This window comes from Saimiri boliviensis, chromosome 9, assembly GCF_048565385.1.
Source record: "Saimiri boliviensis isolate mSaiBol1 chromosome 9, mSaiBol1.pri, whole genome shotgun sequence".
Classification (NCBI taxonomy): domain Eukaryota; kingdom Metazoa; phylum Chordata; class Mammalia; order Primates; family Cebidae; genus Saimiri; species Saimiri boliviensis.
Genome location: NC_133457.1, coordinates 96,094,063 through 96,117,022, shown reverse-complemented (window position 1 = coordinate 96,117,022; position 22,960 = coordinate 96,094,063). Strand labels below are relative to the sequence as shown.

The 22,960-nt window shown below is 42.4% G+C and overlaps 1 protein-coding gene across 5 annotated transcripts in view; it reads right to left on the bottom strand.

Moving 5' to 3' along the window:
• The window catches only part of TPX2 (TPX2 microtubule nucleation factor), a 74,396-nt gene that overhangs the window by 33,966 nt on the left and 17,470 nt on the right, over positions 1-22,960 (bottom strand). For all 5 annotated transcript variants that reach the window (XM_074406378.1, XM_039479338.2, XM_074406379.1 and 2 more), the window contains 5 exons: positions 11,774-11,885; positions 7,831-7,959; positions 6,636-6,755; positions 1,683-1,804; positions 140-291 (listed from right to left, as the gene is read on the bottom strand). In XM_074406378.1, the coding sequence (XP_074262479.1) occupies positions 140-291; positions 1,683-1,804; positions 6,636-6,755; positions 7,831-7,959; positions 11,774-11,885 (635 nt within the window). The remainder of the gene's footprint in view (positions 1-139; positions 292-1,682; positions 1,805-6,635; positions 6,756-7,830; positions 7,960-11,773; positions 11,886-22,960) is intronic.

The following is a 22,960-nucleotide window of genomic DNA, read 5'->3' as shown; positions in this document are numbered from 1 at the left end:
AAACTCCGTCTCAAAAAAAAAAAAAAAGAAACATATGCTTCTCTCAATTATGCTATTATAAACAATGATCACAAATGCTACACCTAAAATCCTAAATGAATATTAGTAACAGAAATGCTCATTTAGTCCATCAACTTACAGGAGATGAAGGATGCTTTCGTAGTTCAGATGTAAAGTTCACTTCCTTATACTCCTCCTGGTTCTTAGGATGTTGTTTGATTCGCTCATCTGTGCGGAAGTGGAAGTCAACTGATTTGGTGACCTGGCTCACTGTTTTCTTCACGGGTTGCCCTGAGTGAGGAACACAGATAACATTAACGTAGGGAACACCAGTAAGTCCCCTTTACTCCAGTCCTTTTGCTATTTCTATTACCACAGGTCTAACTTTGTTCACTATCTACACGTAAACCAAAATTTGAAGTAGTCCTCAGGGACACTAATGTATGTGTCATATTCATTGAGTACTATTAGGTTTGAGGCCTTTCAGTCAGATGCAAACTATAAAAAGGTAGTAGCAGGGCCGGGCGCGGTGGCTCACGCCTGTAATCCCAGCACTTTGGGAGGCCGAGGTGGGTGGATCACAAGGTCAAGAGATCAAGACCATCCTGGTCAACATGGTGAAACCCCATCTCTACTAAAAATACAAAAAATTAGCTGGGCATGGTGTCGCATGCCTGTAATCCCAGCTACTCAGGAGGCTGAAGCAGGAGAAATGCCTGAACCCAGGAGGCGGAGGTTGCCATGAGCCAAGATTGTTCCATTGCACTCCAGCCTGGGTAACAAGAACGAAACTCCGTCTCAAAAAAAAAAAAAAAAAAAAAAAAAAAAAAAAAAAAAGCCAGTAGCACAGGGAAGAAGAATCATCTCCTAGGTGTGGTCATAGCTATGGAGAAAAAGAATAACTGGAATCTTTTTGATAGGAAAAGCTATGTATTGACTTTGAAAGCACAGTTAACTCAGCATCTCTAAGAGGAAAATTCTATAAACTCCAGGGGTGCTTTTTCAATCCAGTAAGGAGAATTTTATAGTTACGGCCCGAGCAAAGCAGAACCGTGACCCCCCTCAGCTGTCTCAGTTATATTTTTACTTCATAGGTGAATTGGATTTGACTCAGCTTTCCTTTCCTCTACCTTTAGGGAAAAATAGGAAAACACCATCAAACTGGCCTGCCCAATTACTTTATCTTCTGTCTCAATCCTAGTTCCCTTTTTTTCCCTAAGACCAAGAACAGACTTAAAGAAAGTACCAATGGACCAGCACTTTGGGAGGCCAAGGTGGATGGATTACTTGAGGTCAGGAGTTCGAGACCAGCCTGGCCAACATGATAAAACCTTATCTCTACTAAAAATACAAAAATTAGCCAGGTGTAGTAGTGGACACCTATAATCCCAGCTACTTGAGAGGCCGAGGCAGGAGAATCGCTTGAACCCTGAGGCAAAGGTTGCAGTGAGCTGAGATCATGCCACTGCTCTCCAGCCTAGGCAACAAGAGCAAAACTCTATCTAAAAAAAAAGAAAGAACGTACCAATATATGTAAAAAAAGTGGTAAGGAATAAATCTTTTTTATGCTGACTACTAAACTAGAAAGCCTTTTTATTTGCTTTACATACTTCAAAAAACCCTACTAAGAGTGTAAGAACCACCCCTCATGAATCAAACTCAATCATCACAGCCAAGCTCACCTATTCCAGCCAGAGCAAGTTTCTTGAATTCTTCATTCTTTTTCCGCATCTCCACCACCTCTTGCTGCATTTTCATACTCTTCTCCAGCTCTTGCTCCTCAGTACTTTTTAGAACTTTCTGCCTAAAGAGAAAATCAGTAAATGAGAAGAAAGGAGAGGAAAAAGGGGCTCAGTGACTCAAAAGAATCTACAGGCATTATATATTTTTAGCCTGTGATAAAATAGTCATCAAAACCAAAAAAAATCATCTAATAAACAGATACTAACTTAATTCGATAACACCATGAAAATAAATAAAAATGCTCACTTTGGCTGGGCAAAGTGGCTCATGTCAGTAATCTCAGCACTTTGGGAGGCCTAGGTAGGTGGATTACCCGAGGTCAGGAGTTCAAGACCAGCCTGGCCAATATGGTGAAACCCTGTCTCTGTTACAAATACAAAAATTAGCCAGGTATGGTGGTGCACACCTGTAATTCCAGCTACTCGGGAGGCTAAGGCAGGAGAATCACTTGAACCCAGAAGGTAAAGGTTGCAGTGGGCGGAGATCGCACCACCACACTCCAGCCTGGGTGACAGAGCAAGACTCCGTCTCAAGAAAAAAAAAAAAAGGGAGGGCGGCACACTTTATACCAAAATATTGAAAAAATTTCAGAAGAAAATAACTAAAATAGACTAGAATATATTACAAAAGATCCACAAATATGATCATAAATAATTAGATTGGACTGGGTACACGGGCTCATGCCTGTAATCCCAGCACTTTGGGAGGCTGAGGCAGGTGGATCACCTGAGGTCAGGAGTTCAACACCAGCCTGGCCAACATGGTGAAACCCTGTCTCCACTAATACAAAAATTAGCTGGGCAATGTGGTGCACACCTGTACTCTTAGCTACTCGGGAGGCTGAGGCAGGAGAATCGCTAGAACCCGGGAGGTGGAGGTTGCAATGAGCTAAGATCGCGCCACCGTACTCCAGCCTGGGCTAGAGAGTAAGACTCCATCTCCAAAAATAACAACAACAACAACAATCAGGTTGTACACCACAAGCAAAATTAAAAGACCAGTAGAAGCCTGGCGCAGTGACATGCACCTGTAATCCCAGCTACTTGGAAGGCTGAGGTGAAAAGATTGCTTGAGCCCAAGAGTTCAAGACCAGCCTAGGCAACACAGCAAGGCCCTGTCTCAAAAACAAAAACAAAGACCAGTAGAATGAGGAAAATATCTACAACATAGGGTTAATATACATAAAACACATGTAATAGAGGAAAGAAACTTAGAAGTAAAGCCAACTAAATCCCAACCCTGTTATTTCATTTGCTGCCTATAATGACCTTGAGAGAACTATTTAACTTCCCTGAGCCTCAGTTTTCTCCACTGTGAAATGAGAGTGTAAATACTCATGCTCACATCCTATTTGTGAATGTTAAATCAGATAATGTCTCTGAAGTTCCTGACACATGGTAACGTTCAATACAGAGTGGCCATTCTTAGGAAAATATCACTAAGGACATTTATAGGCAAATAAAAAAGGTTACCAATAAGAAAAAAATTAAAATGCCGGGCGCGGTGGCTCAAGCCTGTAATCCCAGCACTTTGGGAGGCTGAGGCGGGTGGATCACGAGGTCGAGAGATCGAGACCATCCTGGTCAACATGGTGAAACCCCGTCTCTACTAAAGATACAAAAAATTAGCTGGGCATGGTGGCACGTGCCTGTAATCCCAGCTACTCAGGAGGCTGAGGCAGGAGAATTGCCTGAGCCCAGGAGGCGGAGGTTGCGGTGAGCCGAGATCGCGCCATTGCACTCCAGCCTGGGTAACAAGAGCGAAACTCCGTCTCAAAAAAAAAAAAAAAAAAAAAGAAAGAAAAAAATTAAAATATAAAAAAGATAATTTGCCGAAGAGAAAATATGAAAAAAAGTTTACAAAAATAACAGTAATACAATTTTGTCAGCAAATTATTAAAAATTAAAATAATTTGACGCTGGAGGTTGGGGAAAAGGGGAGATGATGGTCAAGAGGAATAAGACTTTTCTTTGAGCTACTGCACAGGGTGGAAGATATCATTAATAATAGAGAATAAATTCTATTCAGATGCGGTTGGCTCATGCCTGTAATCCCGTCAGGAGTTTGAGACCAGTCTGACCAACACGGTGAAACCCCATGTCTGTAAAAATACAAAAATTAGCTGGGCATGGTGGCAAGTGCATGTAATCCCAGCTACTCAGGAGGCTGAGGCAGGAGAATCACTGAATGCGGGAGGCAGAGGTTGCAGTGAGCTGAGATGTCGCCACTGCACTCCAGCCTGAGCAACAAGAAAGAAACTCCATCTCAAAAAAAAAAAAAAATTCAAATGTTCTCCTACAAAAAGTCTTAAGTATTTGAGGTGACAGATTTTAGTTAACTGGATTTAATTATTCCAAATTGTAGTCATGAATCATAACATCACTTTCTATTGCATAAATACATACAATTATAAATTATCAATTACAATTAAATCTTTAAAATAATAATTTGATACCACTAATATATGAATTTTAAAAACTAAAATAATATTAAAAGTTAATAAGCAATGGAGATGAGATCATAAGGAAATTTAAATATTCATTCAAAGCCAATGGCACTTCAGGACAGGCATGGTGGCTCACACCTGTAATCCCAGCACTTTGGAAGGCTGAGGCAGGCAGATCACTTGAGGTCAGGAGTTCAAGACCAGCCTGGCCAACATGGTGAAACCCTGTCTCTATTAAAAATACAAAAATCAGCTGGGTGTGGTGGCAGGTACTTGTAATCTCAGCTACCTGGAAGACTGAGGCAGAAGAATCACTTGAATGTGGGAGGCAGAGGTTGTAGTGAGCTGAGATCACATCACTGCATTCCAGCCTGGGTGACAGAGAGAGACTCCGTCTCAAAAAAAAGAAATTAGCTGGGCGTGGTAATGCATGCCTATAATCCCAGCTACTCAGGAGGCTGAGGTAGGAGAATCACTTGAACCCAGGAGGTGGAGGTTGCAGTGAGCCAAGATCACACCACTGCACTCCAGCCTGGGTGACAGAGTGAGGCTCCATTAAAAAAAAAAAGCCCATGGCACTATAAATTGGTTTCATTTCAGAAGTAAAATTGGCAATAAATATCAACACTGACAAAACTGGTCATACTCTTTGGGGAATTTCTCTTTCTTTATTCCGAGATCACTCAAAAGAAATGGCTCTGCCTAGAAAGTTGTTCACTGATTACTTATAATCATGAAAAACTGGAAACTACATTTTTTCAACAGAAAATAGTTAAATATAATTTGATAGAGTATTAACTATCTAAAAAGGATAAATGTGAAGATTTTGTAGCAGCACAGAAACAAAAAGTGAAATAGTCTCAAGGCAAGTCAATAAAGCAGAACCCAAGGTTTTGTATTAACTGATTGTGAAAATATAAATGCTGGCTTGGATAAAAGCCAGGAGGAAGGTTGGAAAAATAAAAAATGTTTAGTTTAGATGGTAAGAACCATTGTTAACTTTTTCCTTTTATATTTCTTTTAAATTTGCTTCAACAGTATATTTTTCACACTGTTTAAGACCTGAGCACCAGCCAGGCACTGTGGCTGGCACCTGTAATCCCAGCACTTTGGGAGACCAAGGCAGGAGAATTGCTTGAGGCCAGGAGCTTGAGACCAGCTTGGGCAACATAGTGAAACCCCGTCTCTACAGAAAAATTTAATAGTTAGCCAGGTAGGCTGGGCATGGTGGCTCATGCCTGTAATCCCAGAGCTGTGGGAGGCCAAGGCGGGCAGATCACTTGAGGCCAGGAGCTCAAGACCAGCCTGGCCAACATGGTGAAACCCTATCTCTACTAAAAATACAAAAATTAGCCAGGTATGGTGGTGCACACCTGTAATCCCAGCTACTCGGGAGGCTGAGGCACGACAATCATTTGAAGTTGGGAGGCAGAGGTTGCAGTAAGCCAAGACCACACCAGTTCACTCCAGCCTGGGCAACAGAGTAAGACTCCATCTCAAAAAACAAAAAAAAGTTAGCCAGGCATGATAGTGTGTACCTGTAGTCCTAGCTACTTAGGAGGCTGAGGTGGGAGGATCGCATAAGCCCAGGAGCTCAAAGATGCAGTGAGCCTGCCTGTAATCCCAGCACTTTGGGAGGCCAAGGTGGGTGGATCAGGAGGTCAAGAGATCGAGATCATCCTGGCCAACATGGTGAAACCCTGTCTTTACTAAAAATACAAAAAATTAGCTGGACGTGGTGGCACATGCCTATAATCCCAGCTACTTGGGAGGCTGAGACAGGAGAATCACTTCAATCCAGGAGGCGGAGGTTGTGGTGAGCCAAGAATGTGCCATTGCACTCCAGCCTGGGCAACAAGAGGGAAACTCCGTCTCAAAAAAAAAGATGCAGTGAGCCATGATCGCACCACTGCACACCAACCTAGGCAACAGAACGAGACCCTGTCTTTAAAATTAATTTTTTTTTTTTTTTTTTAAGACGGAGTTTCGCTCTTGTTACCCAGGCTGGAGTGCAATGGCGTGCTCTTGGCTCACCGCAACCTCCGCCTCCTGGGCTCAGGCAATTCTCCTGCCTCAGCCTCCTGAGTAGCTGGGATTACAGGCACGCGCCACCATGCCCAGCTAATGTTTTGTATTTTTAGTAGAGACGGGGTTTCACTATGTTGATCAGGATGGTTTCGATCTCTTGACCTCGTGATCCACCCACCTCAGCCTCCCAAAGTGCTGGGATTACAGGCTTGAGCCACCGCACCTGGCACTAATTAATTAATTAATTAATTAAAAATTTAAAAATCTGAGCACCCTCCAGGACACATGTAACAATTCACCTCACCCTGGTCAAAGCTTCAGGAGTTTCCCAACCTCCAGATATACCGAACAGATTGTAGATGTTAATCTGTAATTTATACTATTCATTCTGAAGTTTAAATTCAGGAAAGAAACTTACTTTATATGTGGCATACAAGGCACAGTATGTCTACCCTTGGCTTTCTCTGGGGAAGATTCATTCTTCTCAGAAGTATCTTGATGAGTACTGCCTTCTTCCTCTGGCTTCTTTTTGTTGGAACTTGAGTTCAAAAGGACAAAAAATATACTTTCAATTCCCTGAAGCATATCCTGCACCCTCCTCTCCAAATCTACTGCATACAGATTTAATTTTCTCATTCTATAGGGTAACAAGCATACTTCCACCACATGATTTCTCCAATAGTATCATTAGATCATATATTACTAATGGCTTCAATGAGTAAACTTTAAGAAAGCCACAGCTATCAAGGTAAGAGTTACCTAATGGTGGTTCAGGAGAGTGAGGAAGGACTCTAACTGCTCACCACCAACTGATCAAATGGCAGAGTTAATTGCTTCCCAATACCTATTCTGTCTCTTATTAATAAAACCCCAATTTCTGGAGGAACAGCAATGCACTACACTACCAGTATTGTACTTGCTTCAACAGCCTCTGCAAGTGCAACTAGGGAATCCAAGTGACACAAGTCTAGGCAAATGAAATAAAATTTAAGGGTTGCTGGGAAAGACTTAAGTTTCCTCCCATAGATGCTGCCCTTTTTCCTTTACCGTATTCTTCTTCTTCTCTTAAACATGGATATAACACCTAGACATACAACAGCCATCCTGTGCCAATAAGGCAACAAGCAAAGAAAAAACTAAGAAACACAGAGCAGCATCTTGAAGAGCAAGTATGAAAAAAAAAAAAAGCTAAATATCAGCCACCAAACCAAAGTCAGCAGCAAACTACTTTTAGATCTCTGTTAAACAAGTAATTCATTTTTCTTTAAACCACTCCAGTTGAATAGACTATTACTTGCAGCAAAATACAGTCTTAATAAAAATATGAACAAACATCATGTATGCAGCCTGTTATTAACCATAAAAACAAAAAGAAGTAAAACCTACGCCAACTAAGATTTAAGCGCTTTCCAGGGAACATACAACAATTCACCTCACCATGACAGTTTTAGGCATTTCCCAAGCTTGAGGTGCACAAACATATTGCTGATACAGCATTTGTAATTTTTCTCTATTCACTCTAACGTGTAAATTCAGAAAAGAAACTTACTTTACAAGTGGTATACAAGGTACAATATGTCTGCCCTTGGCAGTAAGAAGTTGTGGCTACTCACACTTTCATTTTCTTAGAGGGTAGAATTTCATCAATGATTACAGGAGTGGCACATCTCTTGGCTTTCATTTTTACATGATGCTTTTCTTTCTGTTCCAAATCCTTCTGAGCAGAAAGCCTAAGAGATCTTCTATGGTAGAGAAATTGACAACATTTATAATAAATATGCATACTACAGATATCCAAATGTTCCTCAGAAATGTGAAAGGATGTTGGCCGGGCACAGTGGCTCATGCCTGTAATCCCAGGACTTTGGAAGGTCGAGGCAGGTGGATCACAAGATCAGGAGTTCAAGACCAGCCTGGCCAACATAGTAAAATCACGTCTCTACTAAAAGTACAAAAATTAGCCAGATGTAGTGGCAGGCACCTGTAGTCCCAGCTACTTGGGAGGCTGAGGCAGGAGAATCACTTAAACCCAGGAGGCTGTGGTGAGCTGAGATGAAAATGTAAAAGGATGTCAAACTACAAAGGGCAATAAAATGGAGTACTATCATCTCCGCTCTAAAAATCTAATCTCCCTTGTTGATAGTTTTTGAAATTCAACCATAACATTTTAGTATTTAAATACATTGGTGTCTGTAAATGGGGACCTCAATAAAGTGATTAAAAAGGAAAACTTCGCTGGGCATGGTGGCTCATGACTGTCATTCTAGCACTTTGGAAAGCTGAGACAGAAGGATTGCTTGATGCCAGCAGTTCAAACCCCCATGGGCAACATAGTAAAACCCTGTCTCTACGAAAAATTTTAATCCTTTGGTATATATCCAAAGGATTATAAATCATTCTACTACAAGGACACGTGCACACGAATGTTCACTGCAGCACTGTTTACAATAGCAAAGACCTGGAACTAACCCAAATGCCCAACGATGCCCAACGATGATAGACTGGATAGGGAAAATGTGGTACATATACACCATGGAATATTACGCAGCCATCAAAAAGGATGAGTTCACGTCCTTTGTAGGGACATGGATGAACCTGGAAACCATCATTCTCAGCAAACTGACACAAGAGCAGAAAATCAAACACCGTATATTCTCACTCATAGGCGGGTGCTGAACAATGAGAACACAAGGACACAGGGAGGGGAGCACTACACACTGGGGTCCGTTGGGGGGAAATGGGGGAGGGGCGGGGAGTGGGGAAGTGGGAAGAGATAGCATGAGAAATGACAGATACAGGTGAGGGGACGGAAGGCAGCAAACCACACTGCCATGTGTGTACCTATGCAACAATCTTGCATGTTCATCACATGTACCCCGAAACCTAAAATGCAATAAAATAAAATAAAATAAAATAAAATAAAATAAAATAAAATAAAATAAAATAAAAAAAAATTAGCCCCACATGGTGGTGCATGTCTGTGGTGCTAATACTTAGTAATCTTGAGCAGAAGAATCACTTGAGCCTAGGAGGTCAAGGCTGCAGTAAGCCGTGAACGTGCCACTGCACGCCAGCCTGGGCAACAGAGTAAGACTTTCTCTAAAAATAAATAAATAAAATGAATACAAAACAAAGAGCATAATGGCAGATCCAATACATGCCAACAAGTGCACAAAACAAAAATAGTTAAATGACTACAAAGTGGAAGACCTTGTGAAATCACCACCTAGGCCAAGATATAGAACACTGACAACCACTGCTGTCTTGACTTTTAAAGTGACCATTAGATAATTTCTTTATTGTTTTACCAAATAAGCATGTATTACATAAACATGGTATGTTAGTTTTGTTTTGTTTTGTTTTGTTTTTTTTTTGAGACGGAGTTTCGCTCTTGTTACCCAGGCTGGAGTGCAATGGCACGATCTCGGCTCACCGCAGCCTCCGCCTCCTGGGTTCAGGCAATTCTCCTGCCTCAGCCTCCTGAGTAGCTGGGATTACAGGCACGCGCCACCACGTCCAGCTAATTTTTTGTATTTTTAGTAGAGACGGGGTTTCACCATGTTGACCAGGATGGTCTCGATCTCTTGACCTCGTGATCCACCCGCCTCGGCCTCCCAAAGTGCTGGGATTACAGGCTTGAGCCACCGCGCCTGGCCGGTATGTTAGTTTTGAAGAAAAATAAAAATTTTATATAATGTAAATCAGACTACTGCAAGTATTCTTTTCTGTCTGGTTTATCTCATTCAACTTTATGTTTCTGAGATTCAATTATATCAATTCACATAGCTCCAATTCACTCTTTCATTGCTGTATAGCATTCATTACAGGGATGTGCCACTGTTTATTCAGCCTATTGTTGATGGGTTATCCCCTCATTTTAGTTATTAAAAAAATAAGACTGGGGCCGGGCGCGGTGGCTCAAGCCTGTAATCCCAGCACTTTGGGAGGCCAAGGCGGGTGGATCACGAGGTCAAGAGATCGAGACCATCCTGGTCAACATGGTGAAACCCCGTCTCTACTAAAAATACAAAACATTAGCTGGGCATGGTGGTGCGTGCCTGTAATCCCAGCTACTCAGGAGGCTGAGGCAGGAGAATTGCCTGAACCCAGGAGGCGGAGGTTGCGGTGAGCCGAGATCGCGCCATTGCACTCCAGCCTGGGTAACAAAGAGCGAAACTCCGTCTCAAAAAAAAAAAAAATAAGACTGCTGGGTCATAGGAAATTAATGTGCTCTTCTCTGATGATCAATGAAACTGAGTACCTTTTCATATGTTTATTGGACATTTGGTTGCCCTTTTTCGTGAGCGCTAGTTCAAATTGTTTGAGTGTTTTATACTGACTTGTCAATTCTTTACTAACTGATTTTTAATTCTTTGTATACTCTGAATATAAGCCCTTTATAGGATTTATGTGTTACAAATAGTCTTTACCACTCTAGAAGCTGGCTTTTTATCTCTCTATCTTCTGATTAGATAAATGTGCTTGAATTTATCAACCTATTCCACCCCCATTATGGTCAGTGCTTTTCTGTATGTGTCCTGTTTAAGCAATCTTTCCCTACTGCAAGGTCATGAAGATATTCTTCTATATTTACTTATACAAGTTTTATTACTTTAGCTTTCACATTGAGATCTACAATTCACCTAATATTGACTGTTCTATATGGAGTGAGGTCGGTGTCAATTTTCACAAGTTTTCTGTTTGGATATCCATTGTCCAGGCACTGGTTATTGAAAGCAGAGGGGAAAAAAAACCTCTCCCCATAGGTCTGTAGTGCTATCTTTGAAATATAGTGTTAAAAAAAAAAAAAAAAAAAAAAAAAAAGGTGGCCGGGCGCGGTGGCTCAAACCTGTAATCTCAGCACTTTGGGAGGCCGAGGCGGGTGGATCACGAGGTCAAGAGATCAAGACCATCCTGGTCAACATGGTAAAACCCCGTCTCTACTAAAAATACGAAAGTTAGCTGGGCATGGTGGCGCACGCCTGTAGTCCCAGCTACTCGGGAGGCTGAGGCAGGAGAATTGCTTGAACCCAGGAGGCAGAGGTTGCAGTGAGCCAAGATCGCGCCATTGCACTCCAGCCTAGGTAACAAGAGCGAAACTCCATCTCAGAAAAAAAGATGGGGTTTCACCACGATGGCCAGGCTGGTCTTGAACTCCTGACCTAAGGTGATCCACCCACCTCGGCCTCCCAAAGTGCTAGGATTACAGGCGTGAGCCACCATGCCTGGCTAAAGCCTGGTATTTACTAAACCCTGTCTACTAAAAATGCAAAACTTAGCCAGACGTGGTGGTGTGCACCTATAATCCCAGCTACTAGGGAGGCTGAGGCAGGAGAATCTCTTGAACCCGGGAGGTGGTGGAGGTTGCAGTGAGCTGAGAGTCACCACCACTGCACTACTCCACCCTGGGCAGAAGAGCGGAAACTCCAAAAAAAATGTAACATAAAGGTGTCCATAAACACAGACAGTATGGATACATAATAGATGCTCTCTCCAGTAACTATCCTTTGAACATTATTATCATAACCATCATTTTGAGACTGCAAATGGTCTTACCTCTGAGGCTGCGCTGCAGTTTTTCTTGATATGGCTGCCTCAACTTCTAGAGCATTTGACAGAATGGATTGTTCCACAAGATTTTCCTTTTCTGCCTCTTTGTAATTGTCAACTGCGGGAGACCAAAAGCTAGTCAACACTCAAATCCCAAGGAAAATAGTTGGAGATGAGACACACACACACACAGCCACCCACCCAATTGTCAACTGCAGGAGACCAAAAGCTAGTCAGCACTCAAATCCCAAGGCAAGTAGTTGGAGATGAGACACACACACACACACACACACACACACAGCCACCCACCCACCATCTAAGCCACAGAATCCTTAGTTCCAGTTAAATCTTATACAGAAGATCAGTCTATAAAAGTAATTTGTTTAAAACAGAAATGTTGTGTCCCGGGCCTTGCCTATTTGCCAGCCTAAGGTACTACCTTTTAAAAAAGCATCCCAAACACAGTCTCATGACATTTCAGAACACTGATAAAGATAAAATTCTGAAAGCCTCCATAGAAAAGAAAAAAATCACTTACAAAATAAGAAAAAGCTGATAAGCACTGAATTTTTCATCAGTAATACATAAAGATAGAAAATAAAGGAACAATGTCTTCAGCGATAAAAATAATTTGCAATCTATAATGCTGTATTAAGATGAATTTTCTATTGTATATGAAGGTAGAACAATGCCATTTTCAGATATGTGAGAACTCAAAGTTTTCCTCTCCTGCACTAATTTAAGAAAGTTTCCTGAGGATGCACTCCTGCATAATGAAGGAGTATACCCAGAAGAAAGACATTAGGCCCAGGAAACAAGGCAGCAAAGATAATAAGAATAATAATGCTCTCCCAAAAAAGTGGCAATAACTTCCAAGGATCATTGTCCAACATGAAGCAATATAAAGTGCGGCAAAAATTTAAGAAATTGATAAAGTTCAAAGAAAAGCAAATCCACTGATCATGATGTCAGAATCATCTTTATGTGGCTTTAGGGGTGTGACAAGGCAACCAACGACAGTCAAAGAGAACCAAGAAGGAATGCAATTGCCTCACACTTACTGACCTGGCACTGAACAACATTTATGTAGTCATAATATTGTAAATACTGCTGATATCATACTATCAGGCATTATAAATGTAACCACAGCACAATTTAAAATACTGAGTTAAAACAACTACTAGGAAGGCTGAGGTAGGAGGATGACTTAAGCCTAGGAGTTTGGGACCAGCTTGGGCAACACAGTGAGACCCTACCTGTAAGTAACAACAAAACCAGTAAGAGTTTGAGAAAGTGGACAGGGAATAGGGATGGGAAGAGGAAGGTGGTATTTTAACATAAACTCTAAGTATTGTGATATTACCATGGCCATGTCTTATTTTAATAAACTTTTTTTTTTTTTTTTTTTTTGCTTTTCAATATTATATAAATAGACATGGGGGTCTCACTATATTGCCCAGGCTGGTCTCAAACTCCTGGGCTCAAGCAGTCCTCTCATCTTGGCATCCCAAAGTGCTGGGATTACAGGCATGAACTACCACGCCCATCCTTGATAAATATTTTTAATGAAATACATAAATATTTTCTCAGTATTATGGGAACACTGAGAAAGTTAGCCAGGCACAGTGGAATGTGCCTGTAGTCCCAGTTACTCAGGAGGCTGAGGCAGGAGGATCACTTGAGCCCAGAAGGTCAAGGTTGCAGGGAGCTATGATCATGCCACTGCCCTATTAGATGGGGTGACACAGTGAGACACTGTCTGCAAAAAACCACGAAAAAAAACAAAAACAAAATCAAACAAAAAGACAGAATACTGAGAAAGAAACAATCAAGTAACAGCTTCATGGAAGAAATAGCATTTAATCACACAGCATATCAACTGACCCCTGATAAAGGAATTAAACTGCAACAAGATGACAGGAAGAAAAGACAGGGCATGAAAACATATTTTAGGCATTATTCATTTCAGAGAACAATCATTTGGTTCATCTTCTAAAGACATACTTTTGGGGAGGAAAGACACACACACACACACACACACACACACACACACACAAAATGACAGCATAGCATGTAAATAGATGTATTTATTCCAATTAAAATGCAGAGGCAATAATATTAAATAATAAAGCAAGACAATTATATGGTGCCTACAAAAAATGCACTTTAGACACACTATGCTAACACCAATCAAAAGAAAACTGGAGAGGCTACATTAATATCAGGCAAAGCAGGGGCGGGGGTCACAGAGCACTTGAGCCCAGAAATTCAAGGCTAGCCTAGGCAACATGGCAAAACCCTGTCTCTGCAAAAAACACAAAAACTAGCTGGGCATGGTAGTAACATCTGTGGTCCCAGCTACTCAAGAGGCTGAGGCAAGAGGATCACCTATGCTCAGGAGGTAGAGGCTGCAGTGAGGTGTGACTGCACCACTGCAGTCCAGTCTGAGTGACAGAGTGAGACATTATCTCAAAAAAATATATATATATATTCAAGTGGCCAATTCATCTAGAAAACATAATAATCCTAAACATTTATGAATCTAATAGTAGCTTCAAAATATATGAAGCAAAAATTGTAAGGATAAAGAAACAAATCCGGCCGGGCGCGGTGGCTCAAGCCTGTAATCCCAGCACTTTGGGAGGCCGAGGAGGGTGGATCACGAGGTCAAGAGATCGAGACCATCCTGGTCAACATGGTGAAACCCTTTCTCTACTAAAAATACTAAAAATTAGCTGGGCATGGTGGCGTGTGCCTGTAATCCCAGCTACTCAGGAGGCTGAGGCAGGAGAATTGCCTGAACCCAGGAGGCGGAGGTTGCGGTGAGCCGAGATCACGCCATTGCACTCCAGCCTGGGCAACAAGAGCGAAACTCCGTCTCAAAAAAAAAAAAAAAACAAATCCATAATTACAATCTGAAATTTCACTACTTCTCTCTCTAATTGATGGAACAAATGGAAATAAAAATTAGTAAGAATATAACAGCCATAAATAATGTATAAGCAGGCCAGGTTTGATGGCTTACACCTGTAATCACTTTGGGAGGCTGTGGTGGGCGGATCACCTGATGTCGGAGTTCAAGATCAGCCTGGACAAATGGTGAAACCTTGTCTGTACTAAAAATACAAAAATTAGGTCAGGTGTGGTGGCTCATGCCTGTAATCCCAGCACTTTGGGAGGCCGAAGTGGGCGAATCACCTGAGGTCAGGAGTTCAAGACCAGCCTGGCCAACATGGTGAAACCCCGTCTCTACCAAAAAATACAAACATTAGCTGGGCATGTGTCTGTAATCCCAGCTACTCAGAAGGCTGAGGCAGGAGAATTGCTTGAACCCAGGAGGCGGAGATTGTAGTGATCCAAGATTGTGCCATTGTACTCCAGCCTGGGCGACAGGGCAACACTCTATCTCAAAAATAAAAATTAAAAATTAAAAAATTAGCCAGACATGGTGGCAGATGCCTGTAATTGAACTACTCAGGAGGCTGAGGCAGGAGAATTGCTTGAACCCAGGAGGCAGAGGTTGCAATGAGCTGAGATTGTGTCACTGCACTCCAGCCTGGCAACAAGAGCAAGATTCCTCAAAAAAGGAAAAGAAAAAAAAAAATCCTAAAATTTACATGGAACCACAAAAGACCCCATATAGACAAACCAATCCTAAGCAGAAAGAACAAAGCTGGAGGCATCAACCTACCAGCCTTCAAAATGCATTACAAAGCTATAGTAACCACAACAGCATGGTACTGGCATAAAAACAGTCACACAAACAAATGGAATAGGATAGAAAACCCAGAAACAAATCCACAAATTTATAGCCAACTGATTTTGGACAATAGCACCAAGAACATTCATTGGGGAAGGGACAGTCTTTTCAACAAATGGTGCTAGCTTTGGGAGGCTGAGGTGTTAGGATTGTTAAGGCTCAGGAAGTCTGAGACAAGCCTGGGCAATAGAGTGAGACCTTGTATCTAAAATAAAATTTAAAGTTGAAAATTCAATAAATGTCAAATTAGATATTTATATGCAGAAAAATGAAACTAGACATCTATTTCTTACCATAAACAAAAATCAACTCAATATGGATTAAAGACTGATATGTAAGACTTTACATAGTTGTTTACTATGAAACTAAAAACAGTGAAGGCCAGGTGCAGTGGCTCAAGCCTGTAATTCCAGCACTTTGGGAAGCCAAGGTGGGCAGATCACTTGAGCTAAGAGGTCCGAGACCAGCCTGGCCAACATGGCAACACTCTATCTCTACTAAAAATACAAAAATTAGCCAGATATGGTGGTACACGCCTGTAGTCCCAGCTACTCGGGAGGCTGCAGCAAGAGGATCGCTTGAACCCAGAAGGCAGAGGTTGCAGTGAGCTGAGATAGCGCCACTACACTCCAGTCTAGGCAATGGAGTGAGAGACTGTCTCAAAAATAAAAAAAGAAATAAAATAATAAAATAAAAACATACGGGAAATGCTTTAGGACATGGTTCTGGGCAAAGACTCTATGAACAAGACCTCAAAAGCACAGGCAATAAAACCAAAAGTAGACAAATTGGAATATATATATGTACATATTTTAGATTGAGTTTTGCTTGTTGCCCAGGCTGGAGTGCAATGGTGTGATCTCAACTCATTGCAACCTCTGCCTCCCAGGTTCAAGCGATTCTCCTGCTTCGGCCACCCGAGTAGCTGGTAGCTGGGATTACAGGTGCCCACCACCTTCCCAGCTAATTTTTTTTTTTTTTTTTTTTTTTTTTAGTAGAGATGGGTTTTACCACATTGGCCAGGCTGATCTCAAACTCCTGACCACAGGTGATCCGCCCGCCTCAGTCTCCCAAAGTGCTGGAATTAGAGGTATGAGCCACCACGCCTGGCCTGGCATTATATTAAAAACTTTCTGCAACTTTCTGCACAGCAAAGGAAACAATCGACAGAGTGAAGAGACAACATAGAGACTGGGAGAAAATATCTGTTAACTATTCATTCAACAAGGGACTAATGTCCAGAATATACAAGGAACTCAAATAACTCAATGACTGGACAAATAAGCTGAATAAACATCTTTCAAAAGAACGCACACAAGGCTCACGTCTGTAATCCCAGCACTTTGGAGGCCAAGGCAGGCAGATCACCTGAGGTTGGGAGTTCAAGACCAGCCTGACCAACATGGTGAAACCTCATCTTTTTTTTTTTTTAAGACGAGGTTTCACCATGTTGGTCAGGCTGGTCTTGAACTCCCGACCTCAGGTGATCCGCCTGCCTTGGCCTCGAAAGTGCTTGGATTACAGGCAAGAGCCACCACACCTGGTGGAAACCCTGTCTTTAAAAAAAAAAAACAAACACACACACAAATGGCAAACAGGTATGTAAAAAAAAAAAGCTCAATATCACTAATATCAGAGGAATGCAAATTAAAATTCACAATGACATATCCTTTCATTCCAGTTAGAATGAATACTCTAAAAAATATTTAAAATTAGGTCGGGTGCGGTGGCTCAGGCCTGTAATCCCAGCACTTTGAGAGGTCGAGGCGGGTGGATCACGAAGTCAAGAGATCGAGACCATCCTAGTCAACAAAGTGAAACCCCGTCTCTACTAAAAATACAAAAAATTAGCTGGGCATGGTGGCGCGTACCTGTGATCCCAGCTACTCAGGAGGCTGAGGCAGGAGAATTGCCTGAACCCATGAGGTGGAGGTTGCAGTGAGCCGAGATTTGCGCCATTGCACTCCAGCCTGGGTAACAAGAGCGAAACTCCACCTCAAAAAAAAAAATAATAATAATAATATTTAAAATTTCTCTGCATTGGCCGGGCGCGGTGGCTCAAGCCTGTAATCCCAGCACTTTGGGAGGCCGAGGCGGGTGGATCACGAGGTCAAGAGATCGAGACCATCCTGGTCAATATGGTGAAACCTCGTCTCTACTAAAAATACAAAAAATTAGCTGGGCATGGTGGCACATGCCTGTAATCCGAGCTACTCAGGAGGCTGAGGCAGGAGAATTGCCTGAACCCAGGAGGCGGAGGTTACGGTGAGCCGAGATCGCGCCATTGCACTCCAGCCTGGGTAACAAGAGCGAAACTCCGTCTCAGAAAAAAAAAAAAAAAAAAATTTCTCTGCATCTATGAGCAAGCAGAGAAAGGGGAACCCTTACATACTGTTAGTAGTAAAGTAAATTAGTACAGCTATTATGGAAAACAGCATGGAGGCTCCTCAAAATATTAGAAATACAATTACCCTATGATCCAGCAATTCCACTACTGGGTATATATCCAAAGTGAAGGAAATCAGTACATAAAAGAGGTATCTACAGGAACTCCCATATTTATTTATTTATTTTTTTTTTTTTTTGAGACGGAGTTTCACTCTTGTTACCCAGGCTGGAGTGCAATGGCGCGATCTTGGCTCACCGCAACCTCCGCCTCCTGGGTTCAGGCAATTCTCCTGCCTCAGCCTCCTGAGTAGCTGGGATTACAGGCACGTGCCACCATGCCCAGCTAATTTTTTTGTATTTTTAGTAGAGACGGGGTTTCACCTTGTTGACCAGGATGGTCTTGATCTCTTGACCTCGTGATCCACCCGCCTCGGCCTCCCAAAGTGCTGGGATTACAGGCTTGAGCCACCGCGCCCGGCATTTATTACAGCACTATTCACAATAGCCAAGATACGAAATCAACTGAAGTGTCCATCAACAAATGAACAGATAAAATGTGGCATATATGTACAATGGAATACTATTTTTTTTTTTTTAGATGGAGTTTCGCTCTTATTGCCCAGGCAGGACTGCAATGGCCCAATCTCAGCTCACTGCAACCTCTGCCTCCCAGGTTCTAGCAATTCTCCTGCTTCAGCCTCCTGACTACCTGGGATTATAGGTGGCCACCACCACGCCCAGCTAATTTTTTGTATTTTTAGGAGAGACAGGGTTTCACTATGTTGGCCAGGCTGGTCCCAAACTCCTGACCTCAGGTTATCTAACCACCTCAGCCTCCTAAAGTGCTGGGATTACAGGCATGAGCCACAGCTTCCGGCCTACAATGGAATACTATTTTAGCCATAAAAAAGAATGAAATTCTGTCATTCATGGCAACATGGATGAACCTGAAGGACATTATGTTAAGTGAAATAAGTCAGGCATAGAAAGATAAATATTGGCCGGGCGCGGTGGCTCACGCCTGTAATCTCAGCACTTTGGGAGATCAAGGTGAGCAGATCACGAAGTCAGGAGTTCAAGACCAGCCTGGCCAATATGATGAAACCTTGTCTCTAAAAAGTACAAAAATTAGCCGGGCATGGTGGCACATGACAGTAGTCTAGCTACTAAGGAGGCTGAGGCAGGAGAATCTCTTAAAACCGGGAGACAGAGGTTGCAGTGAGCCACGATTGTACCACTGCACTCTAGCCTGGGTGGCAAAGTGAGAGTCCATCTCCCACTCCAAAAAAAACAGATAAATATCACATGTACTTACTCCTATTTAGAAGCTAAAAAGTTTATTTCGTAGAAGTAGAGAGTAGAATAGTGGTTACTAGAGGCAGAAAAGGGTAGGGAGGAAGGAAAGCTAGCCAAAGGTTAGTTAACAAATACAAAAAGTATAGCTAGATAGGAGGATTAAGTTCTAGTGTTTTGTAGCACTATAAGATAGCTATAATTAATAACAATTTATAGTATATTTTCAAATACCTAAAAGAGTGAATTCTGAATGTTCCCAGGGCAAAGAGATAAGTGTTTTTGAGGTGATGGATATACTAATTACCCTGATTTGATCACTTCACATTGTATACATGTATCAAAATAGCACACTGCACTGCATAAATATGTACAATTGTTAACATGACAGTTAAAAATAATAAAGCAGACCAAGCGCTGTGGTACATACCTGTAATCCCAGCACTTTGGGAGGCCAAGGCAGGTGGATTGCTTTAGCCCAGGAGTTCAAGACCAACCTGGGCAACATGGCAAGACCCTGTCTCTACAAAATAATACAAAATTTCATTGAGGTGGTGCATGCCTGTGGTCCAGCTACTCAGGAAGCTGACACAGGAAGATTGCTTGAGCCCAGGAGGTGGAGGTTGCAGTGAGTCGAGATCATGCCACTGCACTACAGGCTGGACAACAGAGCAAGACTATGTCTCAAGAAAATAAAATAAAATAATAATAAAAGCAAAAAAATTAATTGGGTTTCTGCATACCAACAACTCAATGAGAAATTGAAATTAAAATAGATGCATGACAGGTGCTTTAAGAACAGAGATAAGGGGAATCAGCTACAGAAAAAAAGATATTTGAGCTGGACTTTGAACAATGAGTAGGTGAGTAGGTACTTCTCAGTTAAGGATATTCAAGGCAGCAGGAATAGCTGCCATTAATGGAGAGGTGAGAATGTATAATAAGAATACAAAGGCCAGGTGCAGTGACTGACACCTGTAATCCCAGCACTTTGGGAGGCCAAGGCAGGTAGATCACTTGCAACCAGGAGTTCAAGACCAGCCTGGGCAACATGGCAAGACCCTGTCTCTAATAAAAATATAAAAATTAGCTAGGCATGGTGGTGCACACCTGTAATCCCCACTACTTGGGAAGCTGAGACAGGAGAATCACTTGAACCTTGAAGGTGGAGATGGCAGTGAGCTGACATCATGCCACTGCACTCCATCTTGGGAAACAGAGTGAGACTGTCTCAAAAAAAAAAGAGGCCAAGCGCGGTGGCTCATGCCTGTACTCCGAGCACTTTGGGAGGCTGAGGCAGGCGGATCATCTGAGGTCGGAAGTTCAAGACCAGCCTGACCAACATGGAGAAACCCCATCTCTACTAAAAATACAAAATTAGCCGGGCGCGGTGGCTCAAGCCTGTAATCCCAGCACTTTGGGAGGCCGAGGCGGGTGGATCACGAGGTCAAGAGATCGAGATCATTCTGGTCAACATAGTGAAACCCCGTCTCTACTAAAAATACAAAAATTAGCTGGGCATGGTGGCGTGTGCCTGTAATCCCAGCTACTCAGGAGGCTGAGGCAGGAGAATTGCCTGAACCCAGGAGGCGGAGGTTGCGGTGAGCCGAGATCGCGCCATTGCACTCCAGCCTGGGTAACAAGAGCAAAACTCCGTCTCAAAAAAAAAAAAAAAAAAATACAAAATTAGCTGGGTGTGGTGGTACATGCCTGTTATCCCAGCTACTCGGGAGGCTGAGACAGGAGAATCACTCAAACCAGGGAGGCGGAAGTTGGCAGTAACCACTGCACTCCAGCCTGGGCAACAAAACTCCATCTCACCGAGGAAAGAAAAGAAAAAAAGACTTTGAGGGGCCTAACAGGCATGCATATAAGAAGTATATATGGTCTCTGCCACATCATGGTCCCAGCAAACGTCTCTTACTTTGGTGCTTGCTGCTCTATTTGATGATAGAAACCATTGGATACAAACACTATTAAACTGAATGTAGTCCAGACAAACTAGGTAACATTGCATACTCCTTCAATTCAAGAAGAGCACACAGTCAGACGCGATGGCTCACGCCTGTAATCCCAGCACTTTGGGAGGCCGAGGCGGGTGGATCACAAGGTCAAGAGATTGAGACCATCCTGGTCAACATGGTGAAACCCCGTCTCTACTAAAAATACAAAAGTTAGCTGGGCATGGTGGTGCATGCCTGTAATCCCAGCTACTCAGGAGGCTGAGGCAGGAGAATTGCTTGAACCCAGGAGGTGGAGGTTGCAGTAAGCAACCACTGCACCATTGCACTCCAGCCTGGGTAACAAGAGCGAACCTCTGTCTCAAAAAAAAAAAAAAAAGAAGCACAAACACCATTACAGCAACAGAAAATTCCCCACATGGAATGAACTAATAAAATGTGCCTGAAGATATAGCACTACAGGCCACCAGCATTCCAAGTATGTCACGGGAATCATGCCACACAGTTCTAACCCTTTGTGCAAGAAAGATAGATGCCAAAGTTCAGGGTCCTTGTCCAGATCCCAAATTTAATAGATAGCACCTATACTCATGAATTAATTATTTGAAACTCAGCCTAGTAGCTCAGACTCTGCAAACTAAACTAAGCTGAAAATACATCTACTTCTCTGACAAGGCCCTTCCAGTTAATGGTGTGATGGAGACCAGTTTCAGATTCACCCATAGAATATTTTTCAAATGTTCTAAACTGAGAGGATGATGGTTGCACAACTCTGTGAATATACTTAAAAACACTGAAATGTTTATCTTAAGTAAATCATATGATGTGTGAATTAGATCTAAATAGAGCTGGGTTTTTTTTTTTCAAAAGAATCATTTTCAAGAGGGATTTTATGACCGCTTAAAGAATGCTTCTTATGTTCTGACCAAACAGATAATATTCTGCAGATTTAGTATCCACCGGTTTAAATGCCAATCATCTTTTAAAATCAGATACATAACTCAAAGAATTCTTGTAAAATGACAAGCAATACACTCTTCTTTCTTGCTGTTTTATTTCCCAGCCAGACCCAGGTTAGGTTACATTAAATCTTGTCATAAAAGAAAACAGTTATGTATCTGGCAGTAAAATTCTATGTTAGCCTCTGGGCACAGTAGCTCACACCTATAATCCCAGCACTTTGGGAAGCTGGGGTGGGAAGATCACTTGGAGCCAGGAAGTCAAGACCAGCTTGGCCAGTAAATATTCCATCTCTACTAAAATTTTTAAAAATTCAGCCAGGCATGGTGGTGAGTACCTATAATTCCAGCTACTAAGGAGTACGAGGCAGGAGAATCTCTTGAGCTCAGGAGTTTGAGGCTGCAGTGAGCTATGACTGTGCCACTGCACTCCAGCCTAAGTGACAGAACCAGACCCCATCTTAAAAAAAAAAAATTCTATGTTAGTTTTAGTTCCAAGAGTTTTTTTTGTTTTTTTTGTTTTTTTTTTGAGACAGAGTTTCGCTCTTGTTACCCAGGCTGGAGTACAATGGCGCGATCTCGGCTCACCGCAACCTCCGCCTCCTGGGTTCAGGCAATTCTCCTGCCTCAGCCTCCTGAGTAGCTGGGATTACAGGCACGAGCCACCATGCCCAGCTAATTTTTTGTATTTTTAGTAGAGACGGGGTTTCACCATGTTGACCAGGATGGTCTCCATCTCTCGACCTCGTGATCCGCCTGCCTCGGCCTCCCAAAGTGCTAGGATTACAGGCTTGAGCCACCGCGCCCGGCTCCAAGAGTTTTTTTTTGTTGT